Raw genomic sequence first — 16,739 nt, 5'->3', positions numbered from 1 at the left:
GGGGTAGGTTCTTGTGTTGGCTCAGGGGTAGGTTCAGTAGTAGGCTCGGGGGTATGTTCAGAAGTAGGTTCAGGGGTAGGTTCAGGAGTTGGTTCAGTAGTAGGTTCAGGAGTAGATTCAGGGGTTGGTTCAGGCGTGGGTTCTTGTGTTGCTTCAGGCGTTGGCTCGGGGGTAGCTTGAGGGGTTGGTTCAGGAGTAGGTTCAGGATTAGGTGCAGGAGTAGGCTCGGGGGTAGGTTCAGGGGTGGCTTCTGGTGTTGGCTCAGTGGTAGGTTCAGGAGTAGGTTCAGGGGTAGGTTCAGGGGTGGCTTCTGGTGTTGGCTCAGTGGTAGGTTCAGGAGTAGGTTCAGGGGTAGGTTCAGGGGTGGCTTCTGGTGTTGGCTCAGTGGTAGGTTCAGGAGTAGGCTCGGGGGTAGGTTCAAGAGTAGGTTCAAGGGTAGGTTCAGGAGTAGGTTCAAGGGTAGGTTCAGGCGTTGATTCTGGTGTTTGTTGAGGGGTAGGTTCAGGCGTTGCCTCGGGGGTAGGCTCTGGAGTTGGTTCAGGAGTTAGTTCAGGCGTTGGTTCAGGGGTTGGTTCTGGTGTTGGCTCAGGGGTCGGTTCAGGAGTAGGTTCAGGAGTAGGTTCAGGGGTAGGCTCGGGGGTAGGTTCAGGAGTTGGTTCAGGGCTTGGTTCAGGGGTTTGGACGTTGTATATTTGGCATTGGTCTAGTACAGTTTGAATTTGGCTGTAGAGATCGTTGTTTTCTGCGTCTGTGCAGCTTGTCAAGGGCTCCTGGACTGACGTGGTCAAGGCGACGCAAGCTGACGAACCACAATACTGAGTTGTGAACGTGTTGATTGACCCAGTGTCCACACTTTGAAACGCCGAGTACCACGTTTCGCTCGTGGTCTTTCCCAGGGCAATTGCACAAGCGTCATTCAGTGTCCATTCGTTTATAGCGACTTGGTTGGCAGCGAGTTGAGATTCGTCGCACGGGGCTGCCCGCACCACTGAGAGTGCCAAGCCCAAAGTTGCCAGGAGGGCAAACTGCATGGTGGCGTCAGTTGTGGGGTTTTCTTTGAGGCGCGCGAAAAAGAAAAGTGAGCTACTCACACGTGGAAATGAAGGGTATTCTTGGGTATGGCGACATGTTGGAACCTATTTTTGTCGATTGATTGACATGACCCCAATGGAGTGTACGTATATGGGGCTAAACATAGATTCTTTGCAGACCACTTGATCCTATCACTGCACTGCATTGGTTGTTTATCATAGTTCATACAGTAGGTTGCTGGAAACTAGTGTGAAGTCGGATTTCTCAGAGCTTTGCAGCGTGTAGTGAATCCCGCGGAGACGACGAAGTGTAGCGCTACCATATTGCATCAGTCAGCGGTAGGTATGTATTTATAGCAGCACCATATGCGAAGCGACTTTGTGAGGTGCCATTTTCAATGGTGACAAAGACAGGGGTGCAATTTTGTAGTCAGTTAGAGGAATTTTACGGCTTCGACGAAACATACGATTTTGCTCGGAACATGGCCTTACAGTTAGTTGCCAATCAAAACCTGACAAACTTGTACATGTACACTGTACTGGTAATAGCCAATCGCATCGATTTGTGTTGTGTCTGCACGTGATGTCACGAGACTTGTACTACAGTACTCGAGTAACGTTAGTACTACAGTATTAATAACCGCGGGAGCCAAGGTGGAAATGGATTCTGACTCCAGAATCCGGATTATGATAATCTAGGTTTTTGAATCCGGAGAACACGATTGGAACTCTGCCACCGAAATGCCGAAAATTCACAAGTACACGGGTATTCTATTGGCCACATCCTGGTCATTGGATCTATATCATTGGTCTACATTGGTATTTGCTCCTTTTCATTGGCTCCACTATCTATGACTGCTCTTTTAGGCATTTGACAGTCAGGTAAAACGAAATTTAATGTGCTATTTTGAATTATTCAAGTATTCTGACCGAAATGTTGCAGCACGTCATATACAAGGCCATTCTGCGCTGCAGGAATATAATTCATCTCCCACGAAGATGAATATGGTCTTAACTGGTTCAATAGTTGGCGAAGAAGCACCATGCGATGGACCACTTGATCACATGTGGTCACGGCTGCGACGTTCCTTCCATCACTGTCAGTACTGGGAGATTAGATTAACACCCCGAAACCCCAGAAACCCCAAACTCCGTCTGAAACAACAAATGCATTGTCGTCTACTATTAGTATTACTATGGAACTAGTACTACTAGGCTGATGTTATTGGCTCGACGGATTTCAACCAGAAGCCATGGCATCAGCACGTCTGAACGTCGTGGACGAGTTCATGGGGTACCTGAAGGACCCCGAGTCTGCGATTGCGGTGGCGGTGATCAAGGTGCTCACTGGTGTCATTCAGCACTCGGAGGCGAGCACGATGATGGAGATGGAGAGCGCGTTGCAGGATGCTGCGTCCCAGCTCAAGGCAGCGGCGGCCGCCAATTCGCCTGCGGACAACAAGAACATCGCGACGCACTCGACGTCCGCGCAGTCCCTGTCCTCCATCTCCGTGACAGCAGGGTGTCAGCTCTTCCTGCGCTACGTCACGCGTTGCTTCCTCGAGTTCGACGATTTTGACCAATGCAAGAGCCAGCTCATCGATCGCGGCAAGCTCTTCGCCGAGACGTCGTCCACGAGCCGCAAGCGCATCGTGGACTTTGGCCACAACTTTGTGCGCGACGGGATGGTCGTGCTCACCCACGGTGCGTCGCGTGTGGTCACCAAGGTGCTGCTGCAAGCCGCCAAGTCCAAGCACTTCTCCGTGGTGGTGACCGAGGGCCGACCAAACGGCGCCGGGTACAAGACGGCCGAGCTTCTCTCCAACGCGGGCATCCCCACCACCGTTATCGTGGACGCCGCCATGGGCTACTACATGGAGCGCGTGAGCATGGTGATCGTGGGTGCGGAAGGTGTGGTCGAGAACGGCGGTATCGTCAACAAAATCGGTACATTCTCGTGTGCGATGATTGCGCACGCGATGAAGAAGCCCTTCTACGTGGCCGCGGAGAGCTACAAGTTTGCGCGGCTGTACCCGTTGAACCAGCACGACTTTCCCCACAGCCGCCGCACCGACGAATCGGTTGTTAGCATGCTCGCGCCGTCGTGCACGTGCGATCCCGAGCTCGTACTTCCCAGCCACCCGCTGCTCACAGCCGGAAGCCCCGCGTGCGACTACACGCCGCCCCAGTACATCTCTCTCCTCTTCACGGACCTCGGAGTGCTCACGCCGTCAGCCGTGTCGGATGAACTGATCAAGCTTTACCAATAATCAACCAGTTTCTTTTGATTTGGAATTGTGTTTCCCTGCTTCAAAATCGACGCGAATACTACAGGAACGCTATATATATATATATATATATCCGGAAATTCGTACCAATTCAGTAATATACATATAACATCTACAGACCAATTCAGTAGTAATATATATATATATATATGGTACGAATTTCCGGACGATCACGAACGTCGCCCATTGGTCGATCTGAAAATGTGTGTCGCCGATTGGCTACATAATTTTCTCCTTTTACTTCGTGCTTTTTGCGGAATCGCGAAAGCGAATGAAACCTCGCGGTGAGATTGTTTTTCGAATCGCCCAGAATTGGGAAATATATAGCAAATTTATCATCTATGTGATGTAAATCCATGGTCTCGTCCGTCTACTAGTAGTAGTACTACTCATGTTAGGTTGTCGGTGTGAACTTGCGGACAATGTCGGCAATCGCGTCGTAGCCAGGGTCGGCGCGAGCCGACGGCAGCGCAATCCATTCCCGCCACACTTGCAACATGCGATCGGTCGCGCGGTCCTTGTACCTACAGCCATACGTGACCCGAAAACTAACAAGTGTCCAGCATGATAGTAGCAGTAGTAATACTAGCAACTACTAGTGAGTGTACTATTCATGCATGGCGTACGTACTTGGTTTGGTCAGGAAGGTGGTGGCCCACATGGGGCTCGAGTGGATCTGCATCGGTTGGTGCAAACTCGTCTGGCGACCGCACAATATACGCATACGCGAGGCCCTTTTCATATTACATCAACGACGCCACTAGCAAGTTCTTTACCAAATTCTTGAGCAACGAGTCGGACCAAAACTGGCGCGGCTCGTGGCGGAGCGAGTGCTCGAGCGGCCGCGCGCACTCTGCGAGCCACGTGATGTTGGGCCGACCGGATTTGATGGCTTCGTCCAGCAGGTACGTGGCCGCGCCCAGCTGCTTCATGTGGAAATCCCGCGCCTGCAAAAGAGACCAGTAACGAATGGTCGACAGAGTTGACGAACGCACCACCGTCCATTCCCACGTGTCGTCGGTGTAATCTGCCTCGGACGGAAGTTGCACCAAGTGACTTTGCACTTTGGCCATAATGCGGGCATTGTGGCGGTACCACGTCTTGAGCGATTTATACACTGGCTTCCCCGCCGGATGAAACTACACAGTAATATATATATATATTTCAGTATTGCATGTATGTATGTATATATATATATATATATAAATATATTATTCTATTCATTTAATAAAACACTAATTTTCAAAATAAAAGTACCAAGGTATATTATTTATATCATACAGATTTTCAAAAACGACTATAGATAATTTATCACCAACATTCATGTGATCATTCACCCCTCAAGGTAAATCATCATAAATTAAACTTATATTTTTAAAACCTTCTATATATTTTAATCCTTCTATATTTCTTATAATTGTGAAAATACAAGTTTTGAAAATGTTTTTCAGAAGATATAATAATTTGACAAATATATATATATATATATATACTAGGAAGCATCTTTGGCAGGTGGAGATAGATGTATATATATGCAGAGTCGACTACTTCATATCACGTACTCTATCGAGAAGGCCAAACGGCACTGTGATAAAGTGGGATTCGAACGACGGGTCAGGAAAGTTGAGCTGGCCGCCAAGAAATATCCCGCCTCGAGATACCCGCTTCATGTTGGCCTGCAGCAGCTCGCGCAGGCTAAAGCCGCCGTCTTGCTGCCACCACAAATAATATATCAATATATTATATAGAGGACATCAAAATACAAATAATATATCAATATATTCAATTAAAAATAAATGAACGCCTTACGATGGTGGAAGCTGGGACAAGGCGGTCGCCTGGAAAGACTATCGACGGGTACAATGCGTGCTTGGTGGCAAACCATTTGTACGTCATCATGGACAAGTTGAGCACTGTTAAATCCGGTCTACGATAATATATATATATATATATATTCAATATCATTTCCGGTCTACGGTAATATATATATATATATATATATATATTATATATTATATATATATATTATATTATATATATTATGTATTATATATATATATATATTCAATATCATCCATACATAAATATCTTACCGAAACCCTTCGCATCGCTGCAGGTACCGCATCGCCGTCCATTGCAAGTCGTAATTGACAAATACAAGTGCGTGGGGTGGCAGTGGATCCAACAGCGCCTTGGCATAGTTTGGAATGAACCTACCCAGCATATATATATATAACTGTGTGTTCACTAGCTTAACTATAAATATTTCAATATTTTCATCCGAAAATGCATCGTACCAAGCGTGGCTTTGATTGCCCACATGCTGCCACGTCATCCCTTGGCCCACCATAGCCGCGACCGACAGCACGACCCCCAATCCCGCCGCCACCGCCCCCGACGTCCTCCACGCCCGCTGCAGCACCGCGTCCAGGCCGACGCCGCCCCAGACGAACAGAATAATGTTGGGCTGCTGCCAAAATCGCATGTGTACGCCGTAGAGCAGGCCTTCGGTCAGCGGCATATTGGAAAGCGCATGGAACACGATCAGGTAAAACGTATACATGAAGGCAACTGCCCATCTGAACCCGGCGACTCGGGGGGCTGAGGGGGGGGTAGTCACAAGGCCGGCCACAGCCAACGGCCCCAGAATGTAGCCTCCCTAGCCAAAGATATCAAGCATGATATCCTATCGGCATGGTCCAATGTATGATCGGTATATTGATTGCCCTTTTACTCAAAATGAGGACTTTTGTACTGACTGTGAATCGCCAAATCCATCATTTTACTGAAGTTTGTATGTCAAAGTTGACCTTTGGTGCTTGTATTCACACTAATTTCAGTCCCACACTAATTCGATGTTGGTTTCCTGCAATCTGATTGGCTAAATATATCCTTCTGCCGAGTTGTCTTATGTACATTTATTTGGTTGTGTCGATACTAATAGTAATACTATCCAATATGATAAGTATGTAAGGAGACGGGACGTACTTGTCGAGTGAGGGCGTCTTGAAAGTAGAGTATCATGCGTGTAGTTAACGACTCGGTGTCTCGATCAGTGGAAAACAGTCGGAATGTTCCGTAGTCTACTCCCCAATAAGACTATCCGATTAGTTTATACAGGTCAAGGCAACACCATATACATGTATGACCAACCTCCTCGACGGATATGGTGAAAGAAGCCGGCTACAGTCGTCACATCCCCCCACGAGCCTGGCTGCGGGTTCCAAAGCGACGTAAGCGGCATGTATGCGTAGCTAGATGATGGACAGTGTCACAGGCGGTGGTGTGACGTGGCACAGTGTACGTACGGGAGCAGCCCCACAACAAAGTACAAGGCATACGTGGAGAGGGTCTTCATGCCAAGGGACCGACGCTGGGTCCACAGCACGTACAGAACGACGGGGATCTCAAACAGAACGATCGTGTGCTGGTTGCACATGGCTAGCCCACACACGAACGCCCCAAGGTTGGCATAATACACGGAACCAGACTGCGCGTAGCTAAGCAAGAGGAACAAAAGCCACGCGGCGAAGAGATTGTTCAGGGCAAACACTTCGGCGCTGATGGCGTAGGTCCATATCAACGGGCTCAAGGCAAACGTGATCTACCAACATGGAATCAGTGCATGGGATATTGGGACAAAATCGCACGGAGGCAGTGGCGGCGGCGACTTTGGTGAGCCATGCACTCGCAGTGGAGGAGGAGGCGGGGGATGTCCACTTTAAGATGGTTGCGTACATGAACATGCAGCATATCGTGTCGCATACTAATGGGAATGGTAGTGTTCGCGTCAAATCGTAGACGTCCACATGCAGTTGGTACCGGCGGAGAACAAGTTGGCTTTCCAAGCTTTGGTCTGTGCACCTGGCATGTTCACGACGAGGTAGTTTAGCATGTTGAACAAGGGATAACCCGGTGGATGGGATACGCCTAAGTGGCACGACTCGGCCACGAGTTCACCACTGTCTCCTCCGGCAATACTGGGGTAGATCGTCTGGGAGTACACGCCTAGCACCGCCGAGCCAACCAGCCACATGACAGGATCTGCTGCCACAGACACCTTCCAGTGCTTCGCTTGGGGAGAATCTTCCTCAATGGCTGAAGGAAGCTGCTGCTCCTTGCCTTTGGACTTTCGGCGGCGTTGCATGACCAAATAAAGTTGGCACCGAGATATCTTTGACTCGAAGTTCGAAGTTGCGTTTTGTGCCCAACGCATGCAATTATACAAGGTATTAAATATGACAGGTCTGGAGTGAACTAGTACTGTATAATTCGATTTCTTTTACCGGATGACTGCCGTGTTCAATTGACTCTAAAAAGCTATATTGCGTGAGATACAATACAAAATAACTCGGAATGATAGTCAATTTCAACCGTGTTTACTGATATCCTTTCATAAATTGTACGCAATTATTGAATTGGCATTCATTATCATATTAAAATAACCTTTATAATATGATACAAGTTAAAAAGTAGCACTCGATGCTGACGACCACTAGTGAGTACTGTATCATTTGAACTCTTGCTAAGGAACGTCAAATATATATCGCCCTACAATGCGACTTTAGGTCGGCGGTCTGTGTTGGGTACTACTAGAAGTACAGTACTACTACGTAGTACGTAGTAGTACCAGCAATTCACTGCCAGACTAACTGTAAGCTTAACGTTACATTACAGGAAGTACCCTGACGGGTCGTACTACAACAAATTCCTCAAAGGTTCAGGTTTGCACAGTTAAATTGGTCCAAGGGTGGTTGGTCGTTATACGATCGCCAGTCGTAGCCACGTCACCTGTTGTGTCATGTAAGTATAATCGTGAACTCGAGAGTGTTAAAGCATCGGGCTAACTAAATAACTACATATAGTTAGTGTACCTCTGGAACGGCTCGAGGGGTGGTTGAGGCCACTTTAGTTTCAAGGGCCACGGAGAGAAATGCGTTTCGTTCTTCGACGTATGGAGCGCAAACGACATATCCCAGAGACTCGAAGAAGGTCCCTGAATAATGAGCTTGGTCACGCTACAGCTGTATATTGCAGCGATGACAGTGATGTATGTACTGTACCTTGGTCGGTTGTCCAGAGGTAGATTGTCACTGGGCCTTGGGACTCGCGTCGAACGAATCCCTCAACTTCGAGCATCAACGTGCGTCCAATTCGCTGGCGGCGACTGTCCTTATGGACCACCACCGACACGACGAGACACACTGCTGGCGTCGTCCACCTGACGAGGGCATGACCCACCACCGCTTCATCGGGGAGTCCGGAGTTGGTGACTACTAGTACCCTAGTATGGTTGGGCTGTGGCTCGAGCCCTCGACGCCTCGTGTGGACGTGAATGGGCCACTGCAACTGAAGCAGGTCAAACACTTGCGAAGTCAAGTGCTGTGGCACTTGGTTGCAAACGATCGAGGTTGTTGTCGGCAGCATGTCCGCCACTACAGTACTATTCGAGATGCCATTGGCTTGCCACAGTTGTTCTTGGCCAATCACAGCGCCGCATGGCCAAGGAGCAACCAAGAAATAAAATCATCGTAAGTCCCAGGAACAGACCGCAGAGGGATTGGATACACGGTACAACGTGGGTATACATATGTGTGATACATGAGTCATGAGCTCGATGACTCGATGACTCTGTCCTGGTTGCTCGAAATAAGAAATGCTATTGACTGCTGGTGGGTCTTTGCTGGGTGATGTCTCGTGAGGACGGAACCCACTTGCATGCACTGTACACTTACACTTGCATGGATGGATGAATGAATGCATCACTTCACTTCACTATGCCAACTAGCGCCCCGCTGGTCGTGACCCCACGGCAACATCCAGCAATAACGAATGAGACTGTAACGAGACGACGACGTTGTAAACATTGCTGTGCGTTAGTTATACTATACGTCGTAGTACTACTAGTCGTTAGCGATGTTGCGCCATGAACTCGCCGTCGACAAACAACTGCATCAAATCATCGAGTGGCGGCGGCGGGCCTCCTCGATGGCCTACGTGGTAATCGTGCATACTTGACGGGGGAAACAAAGCCGACGAGGTCGCGTATGACGAAGGCGTGTGCAAGTACTCTTGCTTGTACTCTTGCTTGAACGACTGCGACGTGTAGCTCGGATAATTCTGTGGGGGTGGCGGCGGCTGTTGATGATGATGATGGTGGTGGTGGTGGTAGCTGGTCGAAGGTGCGTACCCCGTCGACGACTGGAAGCTCCCAGGGAACGCCTTGTCCGCAGTAGCGTACCCTCCTGGAGGATGGAGCGGCTCGAGGACGGGCAGTCGCGAGTGGTGTGGAAATGACGCGTGGGTAGACGATGGATGCTGCTGCGAGTCATAGTACGACTTCATGTGTTGAAGCGGCGGTTGGTCCGACAAGGCACTCAGCGCTGGCAACGCCTTCATTTGACTATGAGGATAAAACTTGGCTCCGCTGAACGACATCGCAGACGATGATGCTGCTGCTCCGGTCTTGTCCTCTCCAGGCGAGAGATTCTCCGCCATCCAGTCGTCCGACATGGCACGCTTCCGCAGCAACCCTCGTTTTCGCCGAGACACCTTTTCGCGGTACTTTTGCGCATGTGTCTGAGTCTGTCGCGCTGACCGTGTGCCCACAAAGTTGGCCACCGACTGCCACGGCCCTTGCGGGTACAATTTGATGGCCTGGAGGTACCGCATGTGCTCGTCGCGGGTCCATTTGCCGACACCAGGCTGTGTCATGTGCGCCGCCGTCCTTGATCGAAACGTCCGAAGTGACTGCCTTCGTGTGATGATGGTGGAGTAGTAGCACCGATTGTGTAAACGCATTGTTCCGGCGGACCATGTGGTTTAGAATTGACTTGGGTTTAGTGAACACTCGGTTTTGGGTACTTTGCCCCGAGTTTACTGTTGTCAAGTGCCATCCACCAAAGTTCTGGTTCAGTGTCACTTCGTAAGTCACGGTCCCACTCACTCCACCTCAAGGGTTGTTGTTCCTTGCATGAACATACCTCGTCGTTGATGCGATGGGGTGCGTCCAAAGAGAATGGAAACAGTATCGCAAGCCCAAAGATCTCGCGAATAATGTACATCCTCGGCCCCAGCTGGTGTATCAATTGCTGACACGTGCCGAGCTCGTCGTGGATTGGACCTTGCTGGACATGCTGTCTTTGGTTGGCTGCCACAACTGCAACTGACAAAGATACTTGCATCATGCAAAGACACACAGCATCCCATGTGAGACAATGTTGAGGTGGTAGAGCGACGACAGTGACGTGGGGGGGGGTTGGAGTTGTGCATGACTAGTATATACGTTTGCTCTGACTAGTACTAGTATGTATGTCCAGTACTACTAGTATGACTGTCCAGTAATCGACCCGCACATACGTCAAGAGGGTTGTTTCTTTCGAGTGTCGCCCCTGCCGTGGACCATCAAACCAGCTGATCACGTCGTTCGTACCTCTTGAATCGGATATGATAGGTCCACCACTCACATGGAGTATTGCCATACAAACCCCAACATGTGCGAGTATGACAGATGGGAGTGTATTAGGTTTCAAAGGGTCGCACAAATCAGGTTGTGGTATCGCTTCTGAGAAGTTCCAACACTACTTGGTAGACGAAGGGTGTCGTCTTGGCTGCGTGCCTGCCTGCCTGCCTCCTATGCTTCCACATGTGAACACTGGAAACGCAGCCAAGGCAGACAAGTTTGAGTCGTCTTACTAGGTACAGTAATACTAGTACTACTACGTAGTAACAAGCTGGGAATACAGGAAACATGACGGAACCAGAGAGAATCGTCGCCAACGTGACGACAAACTCGTCAGCTGAATGACTGGCTGGATGTACCGAACGGCTCGTTATGTACAGCCATACTACTACCGGTACTGTACTAGTACGTACTATTGTACTCCGTACAACTGTGCTAGTAGGTACTAGTTAGCGAAACAAACATCATCGCAGGCGACGACGCTGGTACAACATCCAGTGAGCCAGAGTACGTAGTTTCAATACTAGTTAACTACACGATCTTTCGCTTCTTGTTACCCACCACCACTTGATGGCCGCCCCCAAACGCCCGGCCAAAATGATGGTCTTCCCGCTGGACGGATGTGGTCGGTGGCGGCGGCGGCGGCGGCATGTCGTCATGTTGCGAAGGGAACGTTGGCATCATGCCCACTTCCTTGGGAAACGGCCGCTCGTCAAAGTACGGATGGCGCAGGGCACTCGACGCCTGAGTCGTCGTCGCAGCAGCGGTCATCGATCAAATCGATGTCTATTGTACATAGGGTGTACCGTAATGCGCTTGGATGGATCGTACGTGAGCATGCCCTGCAGCAACTCCAAGCCCTGGGAATCCATCAATCATTAGTGACATATGTGACATCGTCCAATGGTCTCTGCTTACCGCTGCGGACAAGTGCGTTTCAAATAGCTTGGGGATGTGGTTGTACACGTACAAAGACGAGTCGAACAAGTCGAGCTTGTCGGCGTGAGGGAGGCTAGACATCCCTGGCCAAATGCGCTCCGTGGGCCGGCCCAACGTCTACCTCCAACTGTTTTAGTGACATGGCCCTTCTTTACAGTAGTGACATGGCCCTTGAGATTATTCGGTATGGTCAAATCGACCGACAATCGACCAATCAAAACCCAAAACACGAATATCAAGTGGCCAATCAAATCCATCCACTCGGGACCAAGTCACCTTCGAATTAGTGTATGACTTCAATTGGTGTGAAATGAACAACCAATCGATCGATGGATTTGGCGAAAAATCAGCCAACTTGGTAAAACAAACACAAGATATGACACCTTGTAGATGAGTTGCAGCTGCTCCAAGTCCGTCGACCCATTCAGAAGCGGTCGGTTCAGGATGAGCTCTCCAAATATGCACCCGCACGCCCTACAATGTTGCTGGCGTTACATTGCGGTGGTTTCCTGGCGAATTGGATCAGTATACCAAATGTCGATTGATGACGAGTACGACTGTGCCCCTAGGAGCAGCTCGGGCGCACGGTACCACAGCGTCACGACCTTGGGCGTCATGCTGGTCGGGGAGGGGAACCCCGTCTCCCTCGCAAGACCAAAGTCCGCCAGCTTGATGCGCCCGAACCCGTCGTACAGAATATTGGACAGCTTCAAGTCCCTAAAGCCTTGCACGTGACGTACGATATGCACGACGACGATAGAGCACTGTCTGTACCTGTGAATGATGTTGATCGCATGCAAATATTCCACCGCACGCAAGAGCTCCATGAGCACTCGCTTGACCTAGACGAGTAGTCGTGATCATCATAGTGAATCCATCGTGAGGATAGATGGAGCGTGCACGGCACACCTCCGACTCGGTAAACGGACGGTGGACGTTGCTCAGTAGAGCGGACAGGTCGTGCTCGCAGTACTCAAAAACCAGAAACACGCTGGAAATCGTGAGGTGACGGGCATAGATGATCATGAACAGGTACCCCGAGCGCTTGCGGCCGACGACGACGTCTTTCAACTGCACGCAATTTTCCTGGTGCAAACGTTTGAGCAGCTTGATCTCGCGGATGGCTGTGATGGGAAACTATCGAGAGTGTTCTCAGAGACAGAACGAGGTATCAATGAGGCTTCGAAGTACCCCGTCCTGCTTTTCGTTGTGCAGAATCACTCGCTTCAGCGCCACAATCTCACCCGACACCTTGTCCCGAGCTCTGTAGACAGTCCCATAAGTGCCCTCCCCAATTCGGTTCAGCTTCTCGAACTCATCCACGTCCCTGCATGTGCCAAACGCCGTGTCCAAGGCAGCAGTGGATGGCGGTGCCGCTGCTGGTGCTTTGGGTTTCGTTGCCATCGTATGTCAACCTGTCAAACTGAATTTATTATCCGGACGTGCGTCGATCTACGAACTTCGAACTCGTGAAGTCCAGGGTTCGGCTTTAGATCTATCCGGATAACCATTCAGGATCGCGATGAAGCCTCCGATGCGTTTACTCGTGCTCGTGGCGCTGCATCTAGTCCCGACATGGTGCCGCCGCGGTCACCGTCCAATCGTACAACCTGATGGTATGCTATACAAGATCAGATACAGGATAATGAAGACGAAACATATCTCTGTAGGCAACAACGGTGGTTGCATGTTGGCTTTTGGAATCGACGGGCTGCAGATGCCATGTCAAGTCGCTGACTTTGGAGGTTTTGTGAGGCCAAGTGTATCCCAACCAGTGCGGGTGGTTCTTGCAGACCCACTCCACGCATGCCCAAGCTCGTCCTCCAACGTCGTGCCATCTATAAATGCGGATGATGAACCTACGGATGTGTTGGTCGTCGTGGTGCGAGGCGATTGCTCCTTTGTCGACAAGGTAGTGCTGTTCATGGTCGTCGCGTGAATGTGATAGACTCACCCTGCGACAGATGGAATACGTCGAGCGATGGGGTGGCAGGTACATGGTGCTCGTCAACAGCGACAATACCTTTCTTCGCATGCAGACGCCGCAATGGGTCGAGTCGGGGACAGTCGCGGTGGCCGTCCGCCAGAACGATGGCGTTCGCCTGATAGACTTGGCGCGCAACTCCACGACACTTTCGTTTCTGTCTCCATTATTCACCATCACCCTTCAGCCCAATGTTCTTCAGTGCCTGCACCGAATCGAGGCGCTACTTGCCATCAACGCCCCACGAACGGCTGTCGACACATTTGCCCTCTGCGCCCCCCACGCAACCATCACGTCAGTAGTATCGAAGTTCCCGCCCCGTTTGGACCAAACACCTTCCCCCAATGAAGAGTATGCTGGGTTTTATAACCAAGTGGCATCCCTCTTTCGGCAGTCGCCGTTCCACAGCACCGACTTCGTGCGTCACGTTCTGCTCGAGTCGTCGTACTTTGCAGTGTACTACGCCGCCTCGGCAACAGCCTTACAGTATCACAACCTCGGCACGGCTAGCCTCCTAACAGGGCACTTTCACATGGCCGCATCCAACTTCGTCCTTACAAGTACTGCCAACTCTGTCACAACGTGCGACGCAGCCCTGGCGTTTTTTCTCGCAGGGGACTACATCCCAGCGCACAAATGGTATTCCCAATGCAATATAGGTTTGCTCCCTCTTTTGTCAACACAGCGATTGAATATGCTCACGTACTGCTCTTCAGCGGCTTCATCTACCCATTCGTACGACGTTCCTGCCGCGAGTTTGCGGTCATTGTTTGCGTCGCCGCTAACTCCTTCGGACGTCGCATGTCTTGTCGCTGCGACCACAGCAGACACTCAACCCTCCAACGCCACATGCTGCAGCCCCCGCTGGGATGTCCACATGGGCGTAACTTTGCACTTTGACTCTGTGTTTGTCCAGAACTTGTACGAGACAATTACTCTGATGGGGGTGTTCCTGGACGAGCTCGGGGCGTTCCACGAGTCGCTTGTACATTTCGGCCACGGCTTGCGCTTGTGCGGCAAGGCGTCGGGGCTGCATGTAGGTGTTTCTAATATATGGTGATCAAACCATATATAGAATACTTGTTGAGCAGGGATGATTCTCAATGTTTAGATTCGAATGGCCACCAGTGTGCCCATCGTGTTCGACTCGAAAGTCGACATGGACACGTTCATACTCGACTTTCCCCGCCGCGTTCTGAGCCTGGACATGCTAGGCGTGAGCCATGACGTGGCACGCTATAATCGCCCCGAGTTCGCTGGCCACTTGCAATGGACCATCACACCGCCCACCATGTTTGTGGGGTACCAGGTTGGTGTTATAATAAGATGGCTTTTGGCCTTGGAATAGTATATATCGTAAAACGGCGTGTGATACTAAAATATATACCTCACATGAAGTACCTTTCCAGGGCGTGGACGTCGCGCCCCTTCAGGCGGCGGTCGCGACGATGTACGACCGGCTGTACCCGGTCCTCAGCCGCCCCCTCGACAGTCTACCCCCTCCGCCGCTTCAAATCCCCAACAAAACCACAGTCGGGTTCGTCTCGTCCTGGTTCCGCACGCATTCCGTGGGCAAGTTGATTCAACGGGTGATCGAATCCCTCGATCGGTACTTAAGCGTCTAGGTACTAGTCAGAAAGTCACGAGTCGATCGTGTTAGGGACCGTTTTGAAGTCGTGGTGTTTGCCGCCAGCCACTTTTTCCCACTGAAAGGGGACGATGATCCAATCACGACCGCCATTGAGCGAGCCGCCAACCGGTTCGTCCAGCTGCCGTCGGATCAGGAGATGGCGATGCATGTCCTCTTGAGGGAGGACCTGGACGTGCTCGTGTACCCCGAGGTTGGCATGGACGCGTGGGTGTACTTCTTGGCAGGTCGGAGGCTGGCACGTGTGCAGTGTATGTTCTGGGGCCACCCCATCACGACAGGACTCTCGACCATCGATTACTTTATAGCGTCCGGTATCGTCTTCATCGTGCATACAAAATACATACATATATATGCATGTCCTTCATTCCCTGCGATAGAGTCAATACTAGACAATTCCTTGTTTCCATGCTATGATAGAGTACTTTTTTTCCGACTTCTACGACGCTGGCGGTCAACCCAACCCCCACAGCGACTACCACATGTACGGCGGGGCGTCGTACTCGGAGCAGCTCGTGCTCTTCGCGGACCTGTCGACGTACTTTCCCCCCCCCGCCGCCGCCGTCCCCCCCGACCCCTCGTCGTCCGTGCGAGCGATGCTGCATCTCCCCCCCTCCCCCAGTCGCATCTACCTCTGTCCCCAGGTAGTACAGTAGTCCTGGGTCCAACTTGACATCACGAGACAAACATGCGCTTAGACACTCATGAAACTGCATGTGGACTTTGACGCTGCCATCCTCGGCATCCTGGATCGTGATCCAGGCGGGACGATCGTCTTGCTGTACTCGAATAAGCAAGTGTTGTGGAAAGACCAAGTCCACAGGAGGCTCCGACAGTCGACGTTGGGCCGTCGAGTGGTGTTTATCGAGACGATGCCGTACGCCATGTTCATGCAGCTGCTCGCGGCGGTCGATGTGATGGTGGACCCGTTTCCGTTTGGAGGGGGCGTCACCACCCTCGACGCCCTCGCCGTCGGCCTGTACGTTAGTTGTTGTATCGTTTTGCTTGAGAAATGTTAGGCCGGTGATCACGCTGCCGTCGCGCCAGACGGTGCTCCAACTGGCCGCGGGGTTCTACCGGTACATGTCCGTGTCGGACAGTCTCGTGGCGGCCAGCGTGGACGAGTTCGTGACGTTTGCAGTCGCCATGGCCACCAACGCGACGCTCAAGGGGGCGACGCAGGCAGCCATCCGACACCGCTACCACGTCCTCTTCCACGACGACAACTCTAGCAAAACCCACACTGAATGGAACACGTTTCTAGCCAACATCACATGACCACAACGACCCGCAACATACTAGTAGTACTAACTGTATGTATATATATATATATACTCGATATACTTCAAGTATTAATAGATCGAGCAAGTGCTAACTACATTCTAGT

The 16,739-nt window shown here is 50.9% G+C and overlaps 7 protein-coding genes across 15 annotated transcripts; 2 read left to right on the top strand and 5 right to left on the bottom strand.

Annotated features, from left to right (window-relative positions):
- Positions 1 to 544: 544 nt before the first annotated feature.
- H257_07710 (hypothetical protein) lies at positions 545 to 1,031 on the bottom strand (the record flags this gene model as incomplete). The annotated part of the gene is made up of 2 exons (XM_009833337.1): positions 545 to 703; positions 777 to 1,031. The coding sequence occupies 2 exons, from the start codon at positions 1,029 to 1,031 to the stop codon at positions 545 to 547; spliced, it is 414 nt and encodes a 137-aa protein (XP_009831639.1).
- Positions 1,032 to 2,265: 1,234 nt separating this feature from the next.
- H257_07709 (hypothetical protein) lies at positions 2,266 to 3,326 on the top strand. The gene has a single exon (XM_009833336.1). It carries the CDS (start codon positions 2,285 to 2,287, stop codon positions 3,299 to 3,301), a length of 1,017 nt encoding a protein of 338 aa, XP_009831638.1. The 5' UTR covers positions 2,266 to 2,284; the 3' UTR covers positions 3,302 to 3,326.
- Positions 3,327 to 3,613: 287 nt separating this feature from the next.
- H257_07708 (hypothetical protein) lies at positions 3,614 to 7,500 on the bottom strand. 6 transcript variants are annotated; one of them, XM_009833331.1, is made up of 13 exons: positions 7,142 to 7,500; positions 6,970 to 7,085; positions 6,628 to 6,923; positions 6,473 to 6,573; positions 6,308 to 6,402; positions 5,617 to 5,978; positions 5,413 to 5,532; positions 5,129 to 5,246; positions 4,882 to 5,031; positions 4,315 to 4,458; positions 4,096 to 4,266; positions 3,950 to 4,053; positions 3,614 to 3,843 (listed from the first exon to the last, which is right to left on the bottom strand). In XM_009833331.1, exons 1-13 carry the CDS (start codon positions 7,464 to 7,466, stop codon positions 3,714 to 3,716), a joined length of 2,232 nt encoding a protein of 743 aa, XP_009831633.1. In that variant the 5' UTR covers positions 7,467 to 7,500; the 3' UTR covers positions 3,614 to 3,713. The 6 variants fall into 6 exon arrangements, with proteins under 6 accessions (XP_009831633.1, XP_009831634.1, XP_009831637.1 ...); XM_009833332.1 differs by having other exon boundaries at positions 4,318 to 4,458; XM_009833335.1 differs by having other exon boundaries at positions 6,970 to 7,500.
- A 460-nt stretch (positions 7,501 to 7,960) lies between these two features.
- Positions 7,961 to 8,751, bottom strand: H257_07707. 2 transcript variants are annotated; one of them, XM_009833329.1, is made up of 3 exons: positions 8,383 to 8,751; positions 8,194 to 8,337; positions 7,961 to 8,110 (listed from the first exon to the last, which is right to left on the bottom strand). In XM_009833329.1, the coding sequence occupies exons 1-2, from the start codon at positions 8,744 to 8,746 to the stop codon at positions 8,333 to 8,335; spliced, it is 369 nt and encodes a 122-aa protein (XP_009831631.1). In that variant the 5' UTR covers positions 8,747 to 8,751; the 3' UTR covers positions 7,961 to 8,110; positions 8,194 to 8,332. The 2 variants fall into 2 exon arrangements, with proteins under 2 accessions (XP_009831631.1, XP_009831630.1); XM_009833328.1 differs by having other exon boundaries at positions 8,194 to 8,315.
- Positions 8,752 to 9,164: 413 nt separating this feature from the next.
- On the bottom strand, positions 9,165 to 10,094 carry H257_07706 (hypothetical protein). Its single transcript, XM_009833327.1, has one exon. It carries the CDS (start codon positions 10,031 to 10,033, stop codon positions 9,230 to 9,232), a length of 804 nt encoding a protein of 267 aa, XP_009831629.1. The 5' UTR covers positions 10,034 to 10,094; the 3' UTR covers positions 9,165 to 9,229.
- A 1,008-nt stretch (positions 10,095 to 11,102) lies between these two features.
- H257_07705 (CMGC/CDK protein kinase) lies at positions 11,103 to 13,126 on the bottom strand (the record flags this gene model as incomplete). Of its 3 annotated transcripts, XM_009833325.1 has the most annotated exons (9): positions 11,103 to 11,525; positions 11,588 to 11,641; positions 11,700 to 11,837; positions 12,104 to 12,194; positions 12,252 to 12,437; positions 12,495 to 12,562; positions 12,630 to 12,711; positions 12,757 to 12,857; positions 12,912 to 13,126. In XM_009833325.1, coding segments are annotated over 9 exons (1,148 nt in total), but the record flags the coding sequence as incomplete, so codon positions are not given. The 3 variants fall into 3 exon arrangements, with proteins under 3 accessions (XP_009831627.1, XP_009831626.1, XP_009831628.1); XM_009833324.1 differs by having other exon boundaries at positions 12,252 to 12,562; XM_009833326.1 differs by having other exon boundaries at positions 11,103 to 11,641.
- A 114-nt stretch (positions 13,127 to 13,240) lies between these two features.
- On the top strand, positions 13,241 to 16,630 carry H257_07704 (hypothetical protein; the record flags this gene model as incomplete). Its single annotated transcript, XM_009833323.1, has 9 exons — positions 13,241 to 13,336; positions 13,391 to 13,632; positions 13,685 to 14,740; positions 14,816 to 15,013; positions 15,114 to 15,313; positions 15,365 to 15,666; positions 15,773 to 15,996; positions 16,051 to 16,331; positions 16,372 to 16,630. Coding segments are annotated over 9 exons (2,858 nt in total), but the record flags the coding sequence as incomplete, so codon positions are not given.
- Between the last annotated feature and the right edge of the window lie 109 nt (positions 16,631 to 16,739).

The sequence above is a fragment of the Aphanomyces astaci genome (assembly GCF_000520075.1).
Source record: "Aphanomyces astaci strain APO3 unplaced genomic scaffold supercont1.16, whole genome shotgun sequence".
Taxonomy (NCBI): domain Eukaryota; phylum Oomycota; class Saprolegniomycetes; order Saprolegniales; family Verrucalvaceae; genus Aphanomyces; species Aphanomyces astaci.
This window is presented reverse-complemented; position numbering and strand designations above follow the sequence as displayed.

What these genes read in the sequence shown, in the direction of transcription:
- H257_07709 (XM_009833336.1), top strand. Translation starts at nt 2,285, where the DNA reads ATGGCATCAGCACGTCTGAACGTCGTGGACGAGTTCATGGGGTACCTG.
- H257_07708 (XM_009833330.1), bottom strand. Translation starts at nt 7,466, where the DNA reads ATGCAACGCCGCCGAAAGTCCAAAGGCAAGGAGCAGCAGCTTCCTTCA. An exon ending in TTTGTTGTGGGGCTGCTCCC is followed by an intron (nt 6,574 to 6,627) that starts GTACGTACACTG and finishes TCCATCATCTAG; the next exon opens with CTACGCATACATGCCGCTTA. An exon ending in TTGTCCCAGCTTCCACCATC is followed by an intron (nt 5,032 to 5,128) that starts GTAAGGCGTTCA and finishes TTGTGGTGGCAG; the next exon opens with CAAGACGGCGGCTTTAGCCT.
- H257_07707 (XM_009833328.1), bottom strand. Translation starts at nt 8,746, where the DNA reads ATGCTGCCGACAACAACCTCGATCGTTTGCAACCAAGTGCCACAGCAC. An exon ending in CCTCTGGACAACCGACCAAG is followed by an intron (nt 8,316 to 8,382) that starts GTACAGTACATA and finishes CTCATTATTCAG; the next exon opens with GGACCTTCTTCGAGTCTCTG. An exon ending in CCCCTCGAGCCGTTCCAGAG is followed by an intron (nt 8,111 to 8,193) that starts GTACACTAACTA and finishes ATGACACAACAG; the next exon opens with GTGACGTGGCTACGACTGGC.
- H257_07706 (XM_009833327.1), bottom strand. Translation starts at nt 10,033, where the DNA reads ATGACACAGCCTGGTGTCGGCAAATGGACCCGCGACGAGCACATGCGG.